At 38.7% G+C, this 22,275-nt stretch overlaps 12 protein-coding genes and 1 non-coding gene across 13 annotated transcripts; 9 read left to right on the top strand and 4 right to left on the bottom strand.

Annotated features, from left to right (window-relative positions):
- Positions 1-38: 38 nt before the first annotated feature.
- Positions 39-1,379, bottom strand: SLF1 (Slf1p; the record flags this gene model as incomplete). Its single annotated transcript, XM_056227295.1, has 1 exon — positions 39-1,379. The coding sequence occupies one exon, from the start codon at positions 1,377-1,379 to the stop codon at positions 39-41; it is 1,341 nt and encodes a 446-aa protein (XP_056087130.1).
- A 430-nt stretch (positions 1,380-1,809) lies between these two features.
- Positions 1,810-3,261, top strand: SKDI04G7120 (uncharacterized protein; the record flags this gene model as incomplete). The annotated part of the gene is made up of 1 exon (XM_056227294.1): positions 1,810-3,261. One exon carries the CDS (start codon positions 1,810-1,812, stop codon positions 3,259-3,261), a length of 1,452 nt encoding a protein of 483 aa, XP_056087129.1.
- Positions 3,262-3,343: 82 nt separating this feature from the next.
- GRX2 (dithiol glutaredoxin GRX2) lies at positions 3,344-3,781 on the bottom strand (the record flags this gene model as incomplete). Its single annotated transcript, XM_056227292.1, has 1 exon — positions 3,344-3,781. The coding sequence occupies one exon, from the start codon at positions 3,779-3,781 to the stop codon at positions 3,344-3,346; it is 438 nt and encodes a 145-aa protein (XP_056087128.1).
- A 214-nt stretch (positions 3,782-3,995) lies between these two features.
- Positions 3,996-4,271, top strand: EMI1 (Emi1p; the record flags this gene model as incomplete). The annotated part of the gene is made up of 1 exon (XM_056227291.1): positions 3,996-4,271. The coding sequence occupies one exon, from the start codon at positions 3,996-3,998 to the stop codon at positions 4,269-4,271; it is 276 nt and encodes a 91-aa protein (XP_056087127.1).
- A 74-nt stretch (positions 4,272-4,345) lies between these two features.
- Positions 4,346-4,747, bottom strand: SDH7 (Sdh7p; the record flags this gene model as incomplete). Its single annotated transcript, XM_056227290.1, has 1 exon — positions 4,346-4,747. One exon carries the CDS (start codon positions 4,745-4,747, stop codon positions 4,346-4,348), a length of 402 nt encoding a protein of 133 aa, XP_056087126.1.
- A 312-nt stretch (positions 4,748-5,059) lies between these two features.
- On the bottom strand, positions 5,060-5,365 carry SMT3 (SUMO family protein SMT3; the record flags this gene model as incomplete). The annotated part of the gene is made up of 1 exon (XM_056227289.1): positions 5,060-5,365. One exon carries the CDS (start codon positions 5,363-5,365, stop codon positions 5,060-5,062), a length of 306 nt encoding a protein of 101 aa, XP_056087125.1.
- Positions 5,366-6,308: 943 nt separating this feature from the next.
- Positions 6,309-8,300, top strand: GNP1 (glutamine permease GNP1; the record flags this gene model as incomplete). Its single annotated transcript, XM_056227288.1, has 1 exon — positions 6,309-8,300. The coding sequence occupies one exon, from the start codon at positions 6,309-6,311 to the stop codon at positions 8,298-8,300; it is 1,992 nt and encodes a 663-aa protein (XP_056087124.1).
- A 664-nt stretch (positions 8,301-8,964) lies between these two features.
- Positions 8,965-12,372, top strand: GIN4 (protein kinase GIN4; the record flags this gene model as incomplete). Its single annotated transcript, XM_056227287.1, has 1 exon — positions 8,965-12,372. The coding sequence occupies one exon, from the start codon at positions 8,965-8,967 to the stop codon at positions 12,370-12,372; it is 3,408 nt and encodes a 1,135-aa protein (XP_056087123.1).
- A 1,421-nt stretch (positions 12,373-13,793) lies between these two features.
- On the top strand, positions 13,794-13,908 carry Skdi_4.trna26L. Its single transcript has 2 exons — positions 13,794-13,831; positions 13,865-13,908. It is a non-coding gene; the product is annotated as a tRNA-Leu (tRNA).
- Positions 13,909-14,076: 168 nt separating this feature from the next.
- GMC1 (putative oxidoreductase) lies at positions 14,077-15,906 on the top strand (the record flags this gene model as incomplete). Its single annotated transcript, XM_056227286.1, has 1 exon — positions 14,077-15,906. One exon carries the CDS (start codon positions 14,077-14,079, stop codon positions 15,904-15,906), a length of 1,830 nt encoding a protein of 609 aa, XP_056087122.1.
- A 534-nt stretch (positions 15,907-16,440) lies between these two features.
- PSP1 (Psp1p) lies at positions 16,441-18,924 on the top strand (the record flags this gene model as incomplete). The annotated part of the gene is made up of 1 exon (XM_056227285.1): positions 16,441-18,924. One exon carries the CDS (start codon positions 16,441-16,443, stop codon positions 18,922-18,924), a length of 2,484 nt encoding a protein of 827 aa, XP_056087121.1.
- Positions 18,925-19,667: 743 nt separating this feature from the next.
- LPP1 (phosphatidate phosphatase LPP1) lies at positions 19,668-20,492 on the top strand (the record flags this gene model as incomplete). The annotated part of the gene is made up of 1 exon (XM_056227284.1): positions 19,668-20,492. The coding sequence occupies one exon, from the start codon at positions 19,668-19,670 to the stop codon at positions 20,490-20,492; it is 825 nt and encodes a 274-aa protein (XP_056087120.1).
- A 581-nt stretch (positions 20,493-21,073) lies between these two features.
- SAM2 (methionine adenosyltransferase SAM2) lies at positions 21,074-22,228 on the top strand (the record flags this gene model as incomplete). The annotated part of the gene is made up of 1 exon (XM_056227283.1): positions 21,074-22,228. One exon carries the CDS (start codon positions 21,074-21,076, stop codon positions 22,226-22,228), a length of 1,155 nt encoding a protein of 384 aa, XP_056087119.1.
- Positions 22,229-22,275: the final 47 nt, after the last annotated feature.

The following is a 22,275-nucleotide window of genomic DNA, read 5'->3' as shown; positions in this document are numbered from 1 at the left end:
AACTATATACATAGGAAAAAAAAATTGAGGATCTGAAGTTAATCATTTATTTGCAAGTTTTGCTCGAACTCTCTGTTCACTTCACTTTCATCGTGAGTTTGGCTCTTTTTATCATTCACACTCGTCGAGGGGAAGCTCGAGTAGCCCATATAAGAATAGTTATCCAAGTCTCCCACTTCTAGAATGCTTTCAATTGTATATTTTTCACTCTCATCACTCTCGTCAGTATCAGTCCCCGTGATGTAATCTGACCAGTTTGTACGCCTGATAAAGTAGTTCTCTAGTGGATTAAATTGAAATGGTGTTCTCGTCTGGGTACCTTCTATACTTCCAAAGGCAATTTCCAGATGGTTTGTTTCTTTATTGTTTAGAACTTCTTTCATGGATGCCAGAATCAGATTTAAGTCACCACCCAAAGATAAATTGACCATACGATAGAATTTTCCTATCAAACTCATGGGTATAAACCCATCGTTAGTCTTGCTAAATTTAGATCTCAAGAATTCATCGTTTTTCAAGTTCTCTTCACTGAAATAAAATTCAATTTGGTTTTTAATGTTTTCGATAGATTTGAAAATAGGCTCCATCGAATAATAATAGGATGTCTGCAGTTGTTGATAGTTGTAGTTATTGTAATATTGCTGTGGATTGAAATGCGATTTTTGGTTATAGGCGGACCCGAAATTATTGTTTAGTAAGTGACTGGTACTTGGAGTATGTCCGGATCTTGATTGATGAAAAGAGTTACCATGACGAACCGTTCTGTTGTATCCGAAGCCGTGATGTTCGTTGTTGTGTCTTGTTTTGCCACTTTTATTATGATAGTTTTTTGATTGCCTACCGTTAGATGAGTTTTTGCCATTCGTGGTTTTCTCATTTTTGCCACCAGCAGAAATTTCTGAGCTTGAATATCTGTTTAATGTAACGTCACCATCGAAAGACTTGGGTTCGACATTAAGGACCTTATGTGCTTCGGAAGAAGCACTAGGCTGACCGTGGGGAAGCTTTTCACCAAAACTTTTATTGTTTTTGCTATGTTTTTTCATTGTTTTATTATTTTTACTATTCTTAGCGTTTTTTCCTGAATTTGAATTGGAGCTCTTGGATCCTGAAATTATAACGGAAGGTGTAATTGGAGTCCATTTTGTATTGCTAGTTAATTTGATCGATCCTGCGCTATTCTTGTTCGGCTTTGACGCCTTTGGTATGTCCTTCAACTCTTCGACCGGCAGTACTGTAGTACTTTCCGGAGAAGCTGATTTCCACGGCGACGTAGTTGGTATCGGTGCCAACTTTAATGGCGAAGTCTTCTTCTTTTTCTTATCTTCAGTCACTGGGGATAGATTTTTCAAATTATCTTTAGAATCTTGTGATGACATCTTTGAAATTACACTACGATGAGTTCTTTTTATCTCAATTATATTTTTTGGTCCTGATCACTTTTTAAGGCCACCCTAAATAATATCCTAATTGTGCTTCTCCTTATAAACCTTTCTGTGGGGGGGGAAGAAAATATGTTGGAACTACTGAATATCACTTCAAACCTCAAGCCCTATATAGAGAGATACCGGACAGCGTAAAACTTTCTTGAGTGGCTTTGCTATTATTTTCTTGTACTCCCGCTTCTAGAACAGTTTGATACTTACTCTTCACCAGCACAAAATAATAAGAGATCTTTTTTTTAGCGGTGAAAAATTTTGATTCGATGGATCAATCAATTCCAAATACCAAAAAAGGAACGAGGGCATACGCATTCGTTACTTAAAGTAGTTTAACATATCGATTCTTTTAGATATCGCTAGTCATTGCATGAATTTTTTTGCGACGTACATGAAAGCATACGAAGCAGTAAGCAAAATGGTTACGCATAGATTCAATTCCAAAGCAGTTCGCAATTATCATCATTCCCAAGGTTTCAATAGAAGCTTGACAACTCACAATGCAGCTAAGGTCAGGGGCATGATTCCAATAAAAAGAGAGGGTGTTGGATCATACAAGAGTTCAAGCAGTAATCTGACGAATAAGCTTGGGAAACAAAAGACGTGGATAAATGAATTTGAACATTTTAATTCTTTACATAAGATTGCATACTCCTCAAATAATGTGTTGAATGAGGAGATACAAAAATATCTGAAAGTATTGAAAACAAACTACCATTTGATTCATGAAGAAAGTACAAAGTCACTAGATGAGAAGCTGGCAGTTGTCAATAAGGAATGGATTGTTAAAGTTGGTCATGTACCTGAAGTGTCGAAAGATGACAACGAGAAAGATTTAAGAAGGCAGTATTTAGCACATGTTAATGATGTGAAAAATGATCATGTACCGATGATAAATTGCCAACCTGGCACTTCTCAATTCACATATCTCTGCAATACAATCGATTTATTATCATCCAACAAAACCATTTGTTTCGCGATTGATGTTGAAGCATTTGAATTTGATACAGATATTGTTACCGAAATTGGAATTTCCATATATGATCCAAGAGAAAACGTACATTCTTTGACGCCGATCATAAGAAGCTATCACTTAATTGTAGCAGAGGCATTACCGCTAAGAAATAAAAGATTTGTATGCGACTTTAAAGACTGCTTTTTACTAGGGGAGAGCCTTGTATTACCATTAGAGCATTGTGTGGAATTCATTCAATCGTTGATTAACTTCTATATGAAATATGAGACAGAGCAAGATTCAAGTTGGGAAAGAGCGTTTGTAGGCCATAGTATAGCGGGTGATATTAGATGGTTGAAGAAAATCGGGGTACATGTACCAGAGTTAGATGGCGAGCTTAATAAACCTGACGACATTGTAGAGGGCAAATGTGTTAAAAAACACATTAAGATGCTGGATACAGAGAAAATTTATAGCATCTGCTATGGTAAGAAGGGCAGTAGTTTAGGTAAGCTACTTAGGTTATTTCATATGCCACATGCCTTTTTACATAACGCAGGCAACGATGCGTACTATACATTGCTCTTGATGTTAAAGCTAGGTGATTTCAACTTCAGGAAGCAAATTGGTGCCGATGATTTAGAGTCAATGGGTTATAGGATAAGAGAATGGTTCAAGCGTGAGAAAGACGAACCGAAGATCTTACCAATGTCGTACGTACTGAGTGTTACGAATGCTAACAACACTAAACCGAAGGCTAATGATAAGGGCAGAAAGAAACCGAAGGATCTTGTGCCTCAAACGGAATTTAGTGGGTCGCAATGGTTTCAAAATGCTCGCGCAGCATTTAAAAGTACACTTGTCTGAATTTGGCGAGATGTCCAGGAGACTTACGTTATTTTTAAAAGTATACATACGTATGTAAATAATATGAAGGTTATTGGCGTAACTAAATGTCTTGTAAAACAGGTTTCAATATCTCAGCCAATTTACCACTTTTCTTCAAACTTTCCAAATCGCTGTTTCCTCCAATATGCTTGCCATTGATGTAAACGTTTGGTACAGTTCTTTGGCCGGATATTTCTTCCAAGGCATCTTGAATTTCTGAACCATTGCTCATTTCGTCCAACTCTAAAACTAAAGCTTTAGATTTAGGAACGTTCAATTCTTGGAACAAAGTGGACAACGTCGCCTTACAGTAAGGACAGTATGTCTTTGCCGCAACAAAGACTTCCTTTTGGCCAATCAAATCCTTTACGTGGGCGATTGTTTCTTGAGATACCATTTTCGGAGTAGATAAAAATCTTTTGGCAATGATTCTTGTGGCAAACAACGTGATAATGATAATAACAATTAAATTTGAGTCGAAGGAAAAATTAGTCTCCATGAATAAATGCGAAAGAGCCGTTGGAATCGTCGGCAAATTTTAGAAAGCAGTTTTCCTTGGCATCCTTGGCCTTTATATATGACAAGTCCATGAAGAAAGTGCGGCGGGCCCCTTTGCGAAGGGGGGCCGAAATATCGGATCTTAGTAATAATACAGCTTAAGCATATGTTACTATCATAAAGCAAGCGGCGAGTGAGCAAAGACACCGGAGAGGATGAGTGCAAAGTATCCGACGACAATGAGCTGCCGAGAGGCATTTGATCAGTTGACGAGCTGTTATTCGATCGGAGGCCAATTCAGAAACTATTACAGGCATGGAGATTTCACATCATGTGACAAGCAAGTATCCAAATTCAAGTTCTGCATTGTTCATAGCAACGACCCCGTGAAAGTACAGGAGTGGTACAAGGAGCAGGCTTCCAATAACAAGATGTTGCAAAATAGCACCGGCATCATTTGGCAGGAGAGAGAGACGGATCCAAAGAAGTGAAATTTCAGCTTTTTTTTAGCATGTATAATATATAGTATGTGATCTTTATTTACAAGCGCAATACAGTGCAAAGATTAGTCCTTGTCGTTTCCTTTTATGTCCTTGGTGGACTCTGTCTTTGTATCTTGGTGGAGTTTCTGTGTCTCCTTCATCAATTCATAAAGCTGGACTACTTGCTCAGGGGACAACTTCTCAAGAGTCTCCGAGGATAAAGTTATATCTTTCCAGTCACCGTTAGAAATCATGTGCAGATAATCTTGCCACGAAGCCAGGAATCCGACTATATGCAATGGGTTTTCGATATCCTTGTGCAGTTTGAACTCATTTCGCACGTATTGGTCACCCATTTCCCTCTGTGGAGCGGGCAGCATCTTATGTTGCCTTAGTATTCTTTTGTAAAGAACCAAAGGTGGTAGCAAGAGCTGGCTATTGTGAGTGGCAAATCGCACAGAACGATGTATCAGCCTATTGTTCATGGAGAATGCGGGCTTTCGGCTCTTTATAGAAGATGGAAATAGGAGACCTCCCCCCCAGACTAGCCTATTTATTTAATAAAGATGATTTTTTTCTGTAAAGTCAAAAGAACAAAACGTAGCGTACTATGTGACTGCACAGAGAAAAGGCAGCCCTCCGGACCAGCTGAGAGAGAGAAATATGGACGAAACTATTCCTGTCAAATACATATCAATATTACTATTATTTAATATGAGTTATTTAGTTTTTCATTACTATTGCATTTTTTTTTGATCTTTTTTGGGTTTAGCATTTTTATGGGCGTGTTCAAAGCGCTAATAAGCAGCACCGCCAATCTGTTCTCTGTGAGCCTCGATAATATCGTTATCCTCCATGTCCAGATCCTCAGGAGTCTGATCAGCTTGAATTCTAATACCATCGTACAAGAATCTCAAAGAGTCCATCTCCTTACCTTGTCTCTTAGCAAATGCTTCCATCAGCCTTCTCAATGGAGTGGTCTTCTTGATTTTAAAGAAGATCTCTGAAGAACCATCAGACACCTTTAGATTAATATGAGTCTCGGGCTTGACTTCTGGCTTGACATCTGGCTTGGCTTCTTGATTGACTTCAGTGTCCGACATCGTGCGTTGTATCTAATTACGGGATCGTGCTGAACTGGTCCTTCTCCTATACCCTACAGCTGGAATTTAGAAGGGGAGAAAGGGCTACGTTAAAATATGTTGGAGGATTACGTTTGCTTGTTTTGTTTTATTGTTGGCGTTTTGCTTTTTTTCGTACTTCTGGACAAATCCCGACGGCGCGTGGTGCGAAACCGGGTAATGAATCACGTGCATATCACATGACCTATGATCTGGGCGGCAAAAACGTGATGTGCATGTATTACGGCTCTTTTTTCTTTTTTTCGTATTCTGTTCCCAGATGACACACTTCTTGGGCACTACGTAATCAACGCGTCTGGTCATTTCTTTTTCGAATGCGCATGACTACCCCACCATGACGGAATCGCCGTTTTTCGGCATAACCGTGGACTGTGATGTATTAGGGTCCTTATAAACGGCGCCAAGCGGCCACAAAAAGACCCTTCTTTAAGTCCACGCCGCGCAGGATGCCGCCCCAAAACCAGCGAATATGGAAAATAAACGGCACAGGGACCACTGAAAACTTGAAGTGGAAGAACGCCGCATTGAATGAGCACGGCAGCTCTTAGGGATGAATCGAATGGGATGGCGGCGCTTACGGTAGCCGGGATATACCGTAGAATACCGGCGGACAATAAAATGGAATTTCTTATGTTTTTTCTCTGAAGTCGGTTTTGATATTCGTATGTCAGCTTGGCTCGGGTAGTTTAGTGTCGTTTCTTTTTGGGTCCCTTCTTCCCCCACCACACTGGCGTTTGAAGGAATCGGATTCCCTATATATAACTGCTTTTTTTCACATTTCTATTGATTTAGCCTACCCCTTTCGTGGTTTCTTGGAAGGGAAAGTTGTGGTCTTTTTTGTGGAAGGACGAATAACGTCGCTTTTCTCAAGTAGCTTATATAATATCAAATATCTGTACACACTATGACGCTTGGTAATAGACGTCATGGGCGGAACAATGAAGGCAGCTCTAATATGAATATGAATGACAACGATTTAGACGATGTTTCTCACTATGAAATGAAGGAAATACAGCCAAAGGAAAAAGAAAATGCCTCTATAGAACGAGAAAATGAGGTCGAGTATTTCGAGAACACAATGGAAAAGACCATGGAAAATATGGAATACAAGGGTGATCACCAAAGATCCTATTTTCACAGATTTATAGACTCCTTCAGAAGGGCTGAAGGCTCGCATCCAAATTCTCCTGATTCAACCAACTTGAATGGGAGTACACCCATATCCACGAAAGATTCCAGTTCTCGATTGGACAATGAACTAAATCCAAAGAGTTCGTATATTACCGTGGACGGCATTAAACAATCTTCTCAAGAGCAAGAACCAAAACAAGAAAACTTGAAAAAAAGTATAAAACCGCGTCATACTGTCATGATGTCCTTGGGGACAGGTATTGGTACGGGTTTGCTGGTTGGTAATTCGAAAGTTTTGAACAACGCGGGTCCAGGTGGTTTAATCATCGGATATGCCATCATGGGCAGTTGTGTTTATTGCATTATCCAAGCGTGTGGCGAATTGGCCGTCATTTACAGTGATTTGATCGGTGGTTTCAATACGTATCCTTCGTTTTTGGTCGATCCTGCAGTGGGATTCTCTGTTGCTTGGCTTTTCTGTTTACAATGGCTATGTGTCTGTCCCCTAGAGCTGGTCACGGCATCTATGACTATCAAGTATTGGACGGTGAAAGTCAATGCGGACGTCTTTGTTATTATCTTCTATGTACTGATCCTTGTTATCAATATTTTCGGTGCCAAAGGTTATGCAGAGGCGGATTTCTTTTTCAATTGTTGTAAAATTTTGATGATAACTGGGTTCTTCATCCTTGCTATTATCATTGATTGTGGTGGTGCTGGTACCGATGGTTACATAGGTAGTAGATACTGGCGTGATCCCGGTGCCTTCCGCGGTGATACTTCTATCCAAAGGTTCAAGGGTGTTGTTGCCACATTTGTCACGGCTGCATTTGCCTTTGGTATGAGTGAACAACTGGCTATGACAGCTAGTGAACAATCCAACCCAAGAAAGGCTATTCCGTCGGCGGCTAAAAAAATGATCTACAGAATTTTGTTTGTGTTTTTAGCATCGTTAGCATTGGTTGGATTCCTTGTGCCTTATACTTCAGATCAGTTGTTAGGGGCGGCAGGCTCAGCCACTAAAGCATCACCATATGTCATTGCTGTTTCTTCTCACGGTGTCCGTGTAGTTCCTCATTTTATAAATGCTGTTATCTTATTATCGGTTCTTTCCGTTGCTAACAGCGCCTTCTACACGAGTTCCCGTATCCTTATGTCGTTAGCTAAACAGGGCAATGCTCCTAAATGTTTCGATTACATTGACAGGGAAGGTAGACCAGCCGTTGCTATGATTGTTAGTGCAGTATTTGGTGTCATCGCATTCTGTGCTTCTTCCAAGAAGGAAGAGGATGTTTTCACCTGGTTGCTAGCAATTTCCGGTTTGTCTCAATTATTCACCTGGATTACCATTTGTTTGTCCCATATTAGATTTAGGAAAGGCATGAAAGTGCAAGGAAGATCTCTTGGAGAGGTTGGCTATAAATCACAAGTCGGCGTTTGGGGATCTGCTTACGCTGTGGTCTTGATGGTTTTAGCTCTGATTGGCCAGTTTTGGGTCGCCATTTCCCCAATCGGTGGGGATAAGAAATTGAGCGCTCAATCATTTTTCGAGAATTATTTGGCAATGCCGATTTTGATTGCTTTGTATATTTTCTACAAAGTTTGGAAAAGAGATTGGAGTTTGTTCATTCCCGCAGATAAAATAGATTTAGTTTCACACAGAAACATTTTTGATGAAGAACTATTAAAACAGGAAGATGAAGAATATAAGGATAGATTAAGAAACGGGCCATTCTGGAAAAGAGTTCTTGATTTTTGGTGTTAAAGTGGTAATCACGATTTGAAAACTTGGAAGAAAAGATTTTTTTTTTTTCATTTAGCATTTTACTTCAAATTTCAGGCTTTACATCATGTCTTTACTGTACTTATCTCTTTTCCTTTTTCTCCCCCGCCCATTCATGTATTTTCTTATTTCATCATACTATTTAACTCTTTAAATATTCTATGTACTTTTTTGTGCAAACAATCATTGTCATCACATAAACCTTTCTTCTTTGGCAGTAACGATTCTAGCTCGATTCAGTGGATAAATCAAGCTGTGTGAGGTAAAGAATTCATTGTCTTTTGTCAAGTTTCGCCTCACAAGAATTTTATTATTATTCCATAGTTTTCCTTCAAAAAACGCGTCAATTCTGTTCTTTACTACGCGCAAACCTACGTTATTTCCCTTTTCGGCATACCATCGCGAAATATCAACGGCCTCACCATAGATTCTTTTTGATGTTAGATTAAAAGCGAATGAAAGATATGTACACTTTTTTTATTTCTTCTTGGTCTTTTTTCCATTTTATTTTGCTTTCTCTCTTCTCAATAAGTTCTCAACTGTATTACCACCAATATTCCCAAGGGCTTCAGCTGACTTGTAAAGAATAATTGCCAACTTTCCGTCAGTAACGAAATCGCAGCAAAGTAATATACATAACATCCAAATGGCTGTCAATGGTAATAGTGTTCCGGCCATAAAGGACAACACCATTGGTCCATGGAAACTTGGTGAAACCTTGGGTCTGGGAAGCACTGGTAAAGTCCAGCTAGCTCGTAACAAATCAACAGGTCAGGAAGCCGCAGTTAAAGTGATATCCAAAGCAGTATTCAATGCAGGAAATATGAGTGGCACTTCCATCGTTGGTTCTATCACTCCAGACGCTTTACCTTATGGTATAGAACGTGAGATAATCATCATGAAGTTGTTAAATCATCCAAATGTGCTACGTTTATATGACGTTTGGGAAACAAATACAGATTTGTACCTTGTATTGGAATACGCAGAAAAGGGAGAGTTGTTCAACCTCCTAGTTGAGAGAGGTCCGCTACCAGAAAATGAAGCCATTAGGTTTTTTAGACAAATTATTATTGGTGTTTCATACTGTCATGCTCTCGGTATTGTCCATCGTGATCTGAAACCAGAAAACCTACTATTAGATCATAAATATAACATAAAGATTGCTGATTTTGGGATGGCGGCATTAGAAACCGAAGGAAAATTGCTAGAGACATCGTGCGGGTCCCCTCACTATGCTGCACCTGAAATTGTATCTGGTATACCGTATCAAGGTTTCGCCAGTGATGTATGGTCATGTGGTGTGATCCTATTCGCTCTTCTTACTGGTCGGTTGCCTTTTGATGAGGAAGATGGGAATATAAGAACACTGTTGTTGAAAGTTCAGAAGGGTCAGTTCGAATTACCTTCTGATGATGAGGTTTCACGTGAAGCTCAGGATTTGATTTGTAAGATCTTAACAGTTGACCCTAAAAGAAGAATCAAAGCAAGAGATATACTCAAACATCCACTATTGCAAAAATACCCGAGTATAAGAGATTCCAAGAGTATTAGAGGCTTGCCAAGAGAAGATACATACCTAACGCCATTATCAGAAAGCAATTCTTCGATTGATGCCACCATTCTGCAAAACTTAGTAATATTATGGCATGGAAGAGATCCTGATGGAATCAAGGAGAAGTTAAAAGAGCCTGGCGCCAATGCCGAAAAGACTTTATATGCGCTATTGTATAGATTCAAATGCGATACTCAAAAGGAACTTATCAGGCAACAGCAAATTAAGAAAAGGCAGTCGATTAGTAGTGTATCTACTTCTTCTCCCAATAAAATATCGACAACTCCACAACGCAGGAAAAATAGGGAATCTATAATTAGCGTGACGTCATCTCGCAAAAAGCCAATATCCTTTAATAAATTCACCGCTTCCAGTGCTTCATCCAGCAATTTAACTACTCCTGGTTCTTCCAAACGTCTTTCCAAAAATTTCTCGTCAAAGAAGAGATTATCTACAATTGTTAATCAGGCTTCCCCAACACCGGCATCACGTAATAAAAGAACTTCGATTATAAATGTGGATAAAAATCAAAGGAGGGCCTCTGTCTTTTCCACTGCTAAGAGGAACAAAAAAACCTCCAGATCCACAAAGAAGTTGTCATTGATACCTAGTATGAAGCGCGAGTCAGTGACAACAAAACTAATGTCAACATATGCCAAGTTGGCTGCGGATGACGACTGGGAATATATTGAAAAGGAAACAAAGAGAACGAGCTCTAATTTTGCAACTCTTATAGATGAGATTTTTGAATATGAGAAGTACGAAAAAATAAGAAAAGAGAAGAAGGAGTTAGAGCTTAAGGTGAGAGAAGCTAAAGCACGTGAAGAGCTAGAACGTAGAAAGCGCAAGCAAGAAGAAAAAGAACACTCCAGGAAAGTTTTGGAAAAGGAAGAATTGAAAAGAAAGCAGCAGGAACTTAAGAAGCAGATTGAAATTGATATAAGCGATTTGGAACATGAGTTGTCCAAACACAAAGAGGAAAAACCGGATGGTAACATTAGGTCGATCTCTGCTCCTATGGAGAGTGAAGAAAAAAATATCAATCATTTGGAAGTTGACATCGATAACATTCTCCGCCGCCGCAATTTTTCTTTACAAACTAGACCTGTGTCAAGACTTGATCCTGGCATAATGTTTTCAAGTCCTGTTGAGAAGGAGAGTGCAGTGGAACCAAAGAGAACTGAAAACGAGAGACTCACAACAGAAAAGAAAATTCTTGAAACTATCAGGAGATCCAAATTTCTCGGTTCATCATTTAATATTGAAAAAGAATTGAAATTGTCCAAAATGGAATATCCAAGTATGGTTCCTCCGCAGAGATTGTCCGAAGAGAGGATAGTATCAGATCCGAGCGACGACTATGGGTCTTTGGTTCTTCCAAAGGATGCGAGGGGCTATTCTCAATTAGAGGATCATATAGCACCAACTACGGGAGACCTTCTATCCAATGGTGAATTAAGAAAAATCTCTGAGGTTAGAGTACCGCAGTTTACCAGAAAATCAAGGCATTTTAGTGAATCGAATAAAAGGCTCTCCGTCTTATCGATGTACTCCTCAAAGGAATCATTCACCAATTTGGTTGACATCTTGAAAAACGGCAATATCGACGTTCATAAACAACAAAGTCAAAGAATTCCAACGCCAAAAAGTGCGGATGATTCAGAATTTCTTTTTGAAACTGTCAATGAAGAAGCTGAGTATACCGGAAATAGCTCGAACGACGAGAGATTGTACGATGTCGGCGATTCTACAATCAAAGACAAGAGTGCACTAAAACTAAACTTTGCTGATCGTTTTAATGCTTCTACCAACGAAAAGGAAACCGAAAATTTGCATCTTCCAACACTTCCACCCTTAAATGGTGGCGATGAAGTGAATAAGCAGAAGGACGAAGACGTTCTTGGGATACAGCCAAAGGTTAAGTCGATGATACCACAATCAGACTCTTCGTCACATACTGGAAAAGAGGAAGAAAAAGAGGAGAAAGGAGAAGAGGGACGAGAGGATCAAGAAAAAGATGCGAAAGGAGCAAAAGATATAGAACCCCCATTGAATAAATCTGTTCAAAAGACAAGAGCAAACGATAGTGGCCCGCAGGTAAAAAGTCATCCGAGAGAGCCTAAGAAGGATAGGAATATAAGTGGGAATGGCTCATTTTTCAGAAAATTTTCAAAGTCCTCTACCTCGGACAAATCAGTAGAACTATATGCTAAGGTTTCGGCAAAACAGCTATTTAATGGTTTGGAAAAACTTTTACGTGGTTGGACTCAGTATGGATTAAAAAATATCAAATCACATCCTAACAATCTGACCTTAACAGGAAAACTATCGAGCGAAAATATATTTTCTTTACGTTCAACATTGTTCGAAATCAGCATTTACCCAAGAGGTAAGATGAGTGTTGTGCAGTTTAAAAAAGTTTCTGGTGCATTCAAAGCTGTCAAGAAGCTGGTTAATGAAGTTGAAAACGTCTTGAGTAAGGAAGGCGTTCTAGAAAAATAGTAACTGGTGACTTTTTTCTACTTTTAGTTTTTACTTTTTTCTTCTCTGGTTTGGTTTTCTTTTCTTTGTTACATTATTTTGCTTATATTATTGTTGCTTTTTTTTCTCCCTCCCTGTTAATTTTTAAATGACAACCCTATGGAGGTATTGGACTCTATGTACTATTATATTCACCGTAAATTATCATGTTAATTGCCGTTTAAATACCTGTTTTACTTTCTAGAATTTGAACACAGAATCATGTTAATTATTCTTTCTGTTGATAATTACTAGTATTAATTAAGAATAAAAGCAGAAATCTTTCTTATACTTATATAAGAGAGGTATATAAACACACGCCGATTGGACATATTAAGTATTTTCAACATAAAAATAAACTAGGGAATTTACTATAAGTTCAATGTAACGACTCATATCATTTATATATAAATTCCAAGTTGATGTTCAATTAATGGATCTTTGACTCCAAGTGCACCCATCAATAGAACGTCATTTCAACATTCTTCATCGTGAAACAAGGACTAGTTATGTGTACTGACCATTAAAATCTTGTGACATTTGTTGGGATTCCATTTTTGATAAGGTTAATAATATTATGTATATAGGATATACTAGAAGTTCTCCTCATGGATTTAGGAATCCACGAAAGGGAATCAACACTTTTACATAATCTTATTCTTATTTCTTTCTTCATTTTATACGTCTTTATTCATTGATCCTATTGCATTATCAATCCTTGCACTTCAGCTTCCACTAAATTTGATGACTGTCCTGAATCTTATTTCACTGGTCTAATAATTTTTGTCATCTCCTTAATATCGTATATGATAATCTTCTAGCTACGTGATTTGTTGATAATTAGTAGTATTAATTAAGAATAAAAAGCAGAACTCTTTCTTATACTATATAAGAGAGGTATATAAAACACACGCCGATTGGACATGTTAAATATGTTCAATATAATAATAAACTAGGGAATCTACCATAAGTTCAATGTAACGACTCATATCATTTATATATAAATTACAAGTTGATGTTCAATTAATGGATCTTTGATTTCAGTTAAGCCCACTCTCTGAACAGCTCGTTTAGCATTCCTTCATCCTACCAAAGATACGACATCTGTGTAACATATACGAAGTACACTTTAGAATACAATCTGAGTACTTCAGATGGTAATGATGACTAGTTATGTGAATAATGATGAACCTACTTGTTCCAACATGATTGAATGTATTAATCAGCTGTACTAGTAATTGATGGATAGTTGATTATTGTTCCAACAATGTGAATAATGATGAACCTACTTGTTCCAACATATCTTCAGCAAAACAATTTCTGGCAGCAGGTTTTGTCGTGGAAAGAATGAAATAACGGTATTATATGGATCTATAATAATGAAACATTTTCAGCAATTTATTGGTTGTTTGGCCGAGCGGTCTAAGGCGCCTGATTCAAGAAAACTTCTTGACCGCAGTCAACTGTGGGAATACTCAGGTATCGTAAGATGCAAGAGTTCGAATCTCTTAGCAACCATTAATTTTTCGGCGTCGGTTTCCTTTTTCGGAGAATATCGAAGAGAGAGACGCATATACATCGTAATGGGGCCCATATAAAGGTTCTAATTCATAAAGTACCATATCTTGGGCGGTTAAACAAAGTTGTTTGATAATATAGTAGAAACTCGAGGAAAGCTGTTTAAAAATGACGAGAATCTTCCTGAAAATGCTTCGGGTATCAATAACAATGTTGGCATTGTTCAAATTGATAACGGCCGCTGGCGAAAGCAAAACACATGTGATGTACTTTAATGTAGCTAGCAAATACGCCCCAGATAAGAGAAGGTTCATCTCTATAAATGACAACAATGGTACGTTTGGCCCAGAAATTCGGGTTCGAGCTGGTGATACGCTCAATTTGAAGTTAACCAACAGGATATGTTCAAGAGAAGAAGCCGGTAATGACGGTGTTGTTTGGAAAGATTATTGTTCCACAGCTTTACATTTCCATGGGGTTGTACCTTTACCTAACAAATTCGATGGGATCCCTGAATTAACACAGCCTACCATTCGTCACGGGGAAAGTTATTGGTACAATTTCACCATTGATAAATCAACCTGTGGTACTTATTGGTACCATTCGCATTCATCGGTACAATATGGTGATGGCTTGAGGGGTGTCATGATAATCGAATGCGACGAATACAATAATCATATAGAGGAGACCGTTAACTCTGTGAGTGAAGTCGAGATATTACTCAACCCTATTGTCGCGATGGAAAAGCAGACAAACGGCAAGAAATTCGCAAAACATGAAGTGCAAGAAGAAGTTATAACTTTAAGTGATTGGTATGCCGATTGGAATTTGGACATTTTGAAAGATAGAGTTTTGTCACCTACCGGAGGCACTGATCCCAAGCTTGATGGTTCATTGATAAATGGAAAATCTTCTAATAGCGAAGCCATCAAATTGGGGACTGACACTAAATATCTACGATTAAGAATAATAAACGTAGGCATGTCCGGTACCCAAGTCGTTCACCTCGATGGATATAAATTAATTATTCTAGAAACTGACGGTATTCTAGTTAAACCGTTCATTGTAGAAACGTTGACTTTAGCGGTTGGACAAAGGTATACAATTTTAGTGAAACTGGAGGCCAACACGAATACCATTCGTATGATAAATGGCTGTAATAAAATGATGGGTTATATAAAAAAACAGTGGTGGTTTTGTAAAGATTGCAGTAATTTGGATCCCTCTAAGAGTTTCAGTGACATTCCCATCGGGAGTCTGCCTGGTTTCACTAAGGCGGAATTATATCGTGATCTGGAACCAATACAACTGGAGAGTAAAAAGTTGAATATCGAGCCTAGCTCTGATGCGCTTTTTGAGTTCAATTATGCCTATTACAAGGACGAAAAGACGAAACAAAAGTTTGGAACTGGGGTGTATAAGGTAAACGATCGGACGCTCGGTGATTATATGAAAGAGCCAGTAAAACTACCCGAAATCGACAAGACATATGATGTGATAATCAACGCACTTGACCATATGAGACATCCATGGCACATGCATGGTCATCATTTTCAGATAATCTCTCTTGGCACTGGAGGTGAGGGCCAACTTCACAGAGATGTGCAAGAGGGCAAGGCGTGGAACCGGTACCAGGATGATTTACGTCATTGGACCCGAACAGGACGGGCGCCAATGGTAAGAGATAGCATTAACATTGCAGGTAATTCCTACGCGGTTCTGAGAATAAAGACCGAGCTGCCAGGAAAGTGGCTTCTACACTGCCATGTAGACTGGCACATGATGAAGGGGCTTGGTGTTGTATTTGAAGTACCAGAAGTAACAAGTGACGGTGCCAAGCTAGCTACTACAACGGCATTACCATTCCCTACCAAGGAGCCAAGCCCTTCTGCTGTCGTCCAGCCCGTGGTAACTCACCAAAACAAGTCTAAAGTAATCGCAATCTATATCTTCATTATGTGTGCGATCGATGGCGTCTTCTACTGGTTGCTCATGTGACCAAACTGAACATCCTTTCATTGCCCCCTTATTGCTTTTTTTTTTTCCACAGCCGTTCGCAACGCCGCAAAAAGAAAACCCGCAAAGCTGGAAGGAAAAAAGTATCGGCTAGCTTTCCATTGGGTCGACCACTCCCTCCGAGTATGAAAATGAATAATTTTTTTGACTGCCGTAGGTTTATATTGAATTAGGTCGTTACAGTTTTTTGGAGACGAATCCTTCCCCTAATCGTGTTGGATAACTTTACGGATCCGTGTTTCAGTTAAAGGAACAAAGCAAAAAAATAAAAAAAGGATAAGGAGAAGGATTTACGGATAATCAAGAGCTGAAATTTTTATTCTTCTTTACTTGTGGCAGTCGGAATAAAGGTAGCATAAGTTCGAGCGTTCTTTGATATAGTAAGCAACATATATAGAAAAGAATAGGCCATATTAAAAAGTTCAAAATAGTTAGAGAAGAGAGAGCCGACCCTAGGAAAATAAGCCAGAAAAAACAGTTATTTGATATACTATTGATAAAAATCGGTCACGAACAATGGACCTCCCAACTATTAACAGTACAACAAGTATTTCCGATAATGTGGATTTAAAAAACTACTATGACGACTTACTGTTTAAGAACAACAGTGGAAAATCACTATCAGATTTACCCCGTAAATTGAATGATAAGTCCGATAACTCAGGAAACGGTACAGTTGATCCGCTCGCTGGTTTGAATAACTTGAGAAATTCAATAAAAAGCAGTGGAAATGGCATGGAAAATAGAAGGACTTTTGACGATATTGATTTTGTTAATAGGTTTTCGTATTTACCACCACCGCCACCACCACATCAACAGCAACAACCGTTTTCCCACCAAAATGGATTCCTCCAAGAACAGCCTCCCAGAACTTTAACTTCTTTTCAAATGTCATCTTCTAATTCAGAGCCGATGGCCACTCCACCTGCTTCATCCGGTGACAATCATTTAGATCCGACTCTCATGGGGTATCAAGCTCAACAACAGTTGTTTCCACAGTTTAATGGGAATTCATTTCGCTCAAATGGAAATGAGCTGCTGGAAAATGGAAGAGACGTAAACTATATGCGTTTAATGAATAAGGCAAATACAGGTCTTACTTCGAACGGTGGGAAAGGCTTTGCTGCCCCATCTCATAGTGCCGGTAATCCCTCTAACATTAACAACCAACAACAGTCACCATTCAATTGGCAACAATCATTACATCCCGGATCTTCCATTAGGAGATCATCCTATATATCAGACACGTTAATCAACCATCAAATCCCTCAGGTTCAGCATGAGCACGCAGCGCAACCACATCGGCAACCACATCAAGCTTTCAATCTATTTAATAGCAGGTTCAGTTATGATATGAACTCTGCTCATTTAACCCCGGAAGGCGTTTCCGATTTTAGGAATAGTGTACCTCCCCCTCCATACTCCTACGATAATGATGTCAATAATGGCAACATCAACAACAATAGTAACTACCCTAACATGATATCAACCCAACAGTATCGCCGGAACACACAACCTGTGGCAAACTTCAACCCAAACCCTCCCACCTTCCAACAACAACCAAGAAATTCCAATGTAACCAATCCTTTGAATGGGGAACGCATCGATGATACTCAGCTTGTTGGACTGCAAAGAAGCAGCTCTGTTCCCTCTTCAACAGATGCGAATAACTTCCAGAAAGATAACGCCAATGAGGAGAGCGTTTCATTGGACAACGGCTTAGTTCTAATCCAAGGCAAACACTTGACTTCCTCTAAGACTTTGCACGATTTATACAGTGACTGCGGTAGTGGCTATTTTTCTAGCTCTGCAGTTTTTGAATTCACAGACAATATCAAGAAAATGTTGAAATTGCATGATTCTAATGAAAGCTATGACGGCAAGAATATGAGTTTAATTGATGAAGAAGGTAATAAGTATCAGTCTCTATTGAACTTTTTAGATGTTCTAAGGAGCTGTAACTTGAACTATGTTAATGATCCAGAAACGAATAATGGGGTTATGACCAATAATGGAAACAGTAAAAACAGAAGAAAGGGGTCTTTTACTACAGATTTATCATCTAGAAATGGTAACAATTCATTCTTACCCTATACACCACTGGTGTTGGTCGCTTTGAAAAATGGAAAACTAGAATTACTATCCACTCCTCAATCTACCAACTTGTTAATGAAAAGAGGTGACTTAGTTATCATTGATGGTGACCGTGGAAGGGACTTGGTTTTGGTTGTTGAACCAAGTGTTGATTTGAATTTGGCGTTATTTATAAACTTTCTCAAGAAGAAAATTCATTTTGACTCTTTAATTACGAGCGAGTCGCAGCACTATCGTAACGATGAGTTTATTCAAATGTTAGTTGACTCAAAAAGAGGCCAAAAGAAAAGACTAAATCCTAAACTATATGACGTTGTTGAGTTGACTGAATTGATTATACCATCTAAGCAAGTCTTAAGGTTTGCCACTCCGTGGGAAGTAACGACGAATTTGCACAACAAATTTGAAGATGAACTAAAAGCCTTACATATTGCCCAAACAAAGTTACAGGCTCTGAATGATAATTTGAAACCCCAAAATAATAATGACAGTAATTTTTCAAATACTGCAAATCACTCTAAGCCAAAGTTGAACATCAAAATCCTCAATGCGGAGTTTCAATTTGATAGAAAAAAATTAACGTTCTACTATGTTTGTGAGGAGAGAAATGATTTTAGAGACTTGATAAAAGAGTTGTTCAAGTATTATAAGACAAGGATTTGGTTATGTGCGATCCCAAACAATTTGTCTATTGATACGAAGTACTACGATCACCAACAAAAAGAGCTGAAATTATATCAAGACATAGTGAAGAATTACAACACTGAAGACCTAATGAATGTTAATGAGTTCTCACAAAATAGGACAAACAATAGAATGAACTTTGCACCTCCATTAAACGAAGTTCAACTCGACAAATTTCAGATTGCTGTTTATAAAGAATTAGTTCATGAATTATTTCATTGAATACTCCATCATCCCCCCCCTGTTGTAACAATAAATTCTCCAAAAGAAAAATCAATTATTTTACCATTTTTTGTTAAATTTTATTTTGTCCTGTTTAATCGTTTCCGTTCGTTTTTATCTTTCTGCCAATCTTATTTGATGCTAATTTTTTTGTAATTAAAATTTTCTTTTGTTTTTATTCTTGATTAATAGGATTACTATACAGGAAGAAGTAGAGTGAAATGTTCAAAAATACAGCCAGTTTAGTTTTGATAAAAAAAACTCAAATACGTTCTAAGCATGAATCTCACAGTAATTCAAAGAAAGTTTGTTTATATTCGTTAATCTACACTCTCAAATTTAATATTTGTTGCTGGAAGAAATCTTTTACTATAGTATTGTCGCTACTCCTATTTTACATTCTAGCAGCCGGTTCCAATTATTTTTCCACACTTATTTATATAAAAAAAAACTAATATAGAACTAGTCAACCTTTAAAATTTTTATGCGTGTTTCATTCAATTGATCTCTTTCTTCTGTGATTATTATTCCTATCCATCCCGCCTCTGCGCATAAGACTTGTGGATTTTGAGTGTTGCTCACGCGTCAGAAATTTTTTTCTTTCCTCTAGTTGCCACGTGAATTTAGTACGTAAACTTTAAGGGAACGAGAAAAAAGCCATTATTTGGAACCAACTTTACCTCTTCCAGACCTGATCGACTACCAGGTCAATGCCTGAGGTGAAACGTAATAAACTACCGAAGATGATTTCTGCCATGGCGGATGAGAAACATAGGGAGTATTTCAGGTTGTTCTACTTTCAGTATATGATAGTAGGCCTCTGTACGATATTATTCCTTTATTCAGAGATATCACTGGTGCCTAGGAGCCAGAATGTCCAATTTAGTCTTGACAATCCTAGTATATCAAAAAGCTACGTGGCTAACGAACTGGTAGGCCCCCTGGGTTGCTTGATTTTGAGTGTTGGGCTGAGTAACTTGGTGGTGTTTTGGACCTGTATGTTCGACAAGGACCTACTGAAAAAGAATAGAGTAACCTGGATAAGAGAGAGGCCAGACGGTATCTCAAAGGATTTTCACTTTATGCACACTAGTCTTCTGTGTTTGATGTTAATAGTAAGCATTAATGCCGCCCTAACGGGCGCCTTAAAGTTGATTATTGGAAATTTGAGACCAGATTTTGTTGACAGATGTATACCTGACCTTCAAAAGATAAGTGACTCGGATTCTTTAGTTTTTGGGTTGGATATCTGTAAGCAAACAAACAAATGGGTTCTTTATGAAGGATTAAAAAGCACGCCGAGTGGACATTCAAGTTTTATAGTAAGTAGCATGGGCTTTACGTATCTTTGGCAGAGGGCATTCACCACTCGCAGTACAAGAAGTTACATTTGGTGCCCTTTACTCGCGCTAGTGGTGATGGTCTCAAGAGTCGTTGATCACAGGCATCATTGGTACGATGTTGTCTCAGGTGCTGTGCTAGCGTTTCTGGTAATTTATGGTTGTTGGAAATGGACATTCGCCAACGTGCCGAAAAGAGACATTCTTCCTTCACCAGTCAGTGTTTAGCTGACAGCCTAGAAAGACATGCTAAAAAGGATTGAAGAGCCAAAAAAAAAAGTTGTCAAGGCCCGAGTTCGACAATCGGAAGAATTAAATTGTTCCCCTCTATAGACGGAAAAGTGCACTAGCAATTTGCATTCCTTTATATAACTCAAACTAAGACATTATGCATAGCTATCTGATTGAAATGCACCAAAACATGTTAGCATTTTCACATGTGACCCAGCCGGTAGCACTAGTTGACTCAATTGTTATATTGCCGCCCACGTGACTGAATTCGATTTGGGAAACTGTGGCGTATTTCCACCGATGGGTCCACGCCAGAATATGAGCGAGGCCAAAGTACCGATGAAATTTTCGAAATAGCTCTTGTAAACGACATCTAATCTTCATATGCAAGAATATCTTAATTTTCTTTTGGTAGCCATCTGTTGTCTTGGGCGTATAAGAAGGAGGCACGATCTGTGTTTTCAACAGAATCTTCTCGAAAATCTTATCTTTACTTCCCATGTCCTACCTTAAGGGAACTTGAAAAACTTAATAGTTTCCACTATATCAACTATATACTATAATATACCAAAACAATCATGTCAAAGAGCAAAACCTTTTTATTCACTTCTGAATCCGTCGGGGAAGGTCACCCAGACAAGATCTGCGATCAGGTCTCTGATGCCATCTTGGATGCTTGTCTGGAACAAGATCCATACTCCAAGGTTGCTTGTGAGACCGCTGCCAAGACTGGTATGATCATGGTTTTCGGTGAAATTACCACCAAGGCTAACCTAGACTACCAAAAAATCGTCAGAGACACCATCAAGAAGATTGGTTATGATGATTCTGCCAAGGGTTTCGACTACAAGACTTGTAATGTTTTAGTTGCCATCGAGCAACAATCGCCAGATATCGCTCAAGGTCTACATTACGAAAAGAATTTGGAAGACCTAGGTGCTGGTGACCAAGGTATCATGTTTGGTTATGCTACGGATGAAACTCCTGAGGGTTTGCCATTGACCATTCTTTTGGCCCACAAATTGAACATGGCCATGGCAGACGCTAGAAGAGACGGTTCCATCCCATGGTTGAGACCAGACACAAAGACCCAAGTCACCGTTGAATATGAAGATGACAACGGTAGATGGGTCCCAAAGAGAATAGACACCGTCGTTATCTCTGCCCAACACGCTGATGAAGTTTCCACCGCTGACTTGAGAACTCAACTACAAAGTGACATTGTTGAAAAGGTTATTCCAAAGGACATGTTAGATGAAAACACCAAATATTTCATTCAACCATCCGGTAGATTTGTTATCGGTGGTCCTCAAGGTGATGCTGGTTTGACAGGTAGAAAGATTATTGTCGATGCTTATGGTGGTGCCTCATCCGTTGGTGGTGGTGCCTTTTCTGGTAAGGACTACTCTAAGGTCGACCGTTCTGCTGCCTACGCTGCTAGATGGGTCGCCAAATCTTTAGTTGCTGCCGGTTTGTGTAAGAGAGTTCAAGTCCAATTCTCTTATGCTATCGGTATTGCTGAACCATTGTCTTTACACGTGGACACTTATGGTACAGCTACTAAATCTGATGACGAAATTATTGCAATCATCAAGAAGAACTTCGACTTAAGACCAGGTGTTTTAGTGAGAGAATTGGACTTGGCTAGGCCAATCTACTTGCCAACCGCATCTTATGGTCATTTCACGAACCAAGAATACTCTTGGGAAAAACCAAAGAAATTGGAGTTTTAAGTGTTTAGGTAATAAATGCTTCTTCCAATATTTTTGATTCTTTCTAT

Source organism: Saccharomyces kudriavzevii (genome assembly GCF_947243775.1).
Source record: "Saccharomyces kudriavzevii IFO 1802 strain IFO1802 genome assembly, chromosome: 4".
NCBI lineage: Eukaryota > Fungi > Ascomycota > Saccharomycetes > Saccharomycetales > Saccharomycetaceae > Saccharomyces > Saccharomyces kudriavzevii.
The sequence above is the reverse complement of the archived record's forward strand: the minus strand, read 5'-3'. Positions and strand labels throughout refer to the sequence as shown.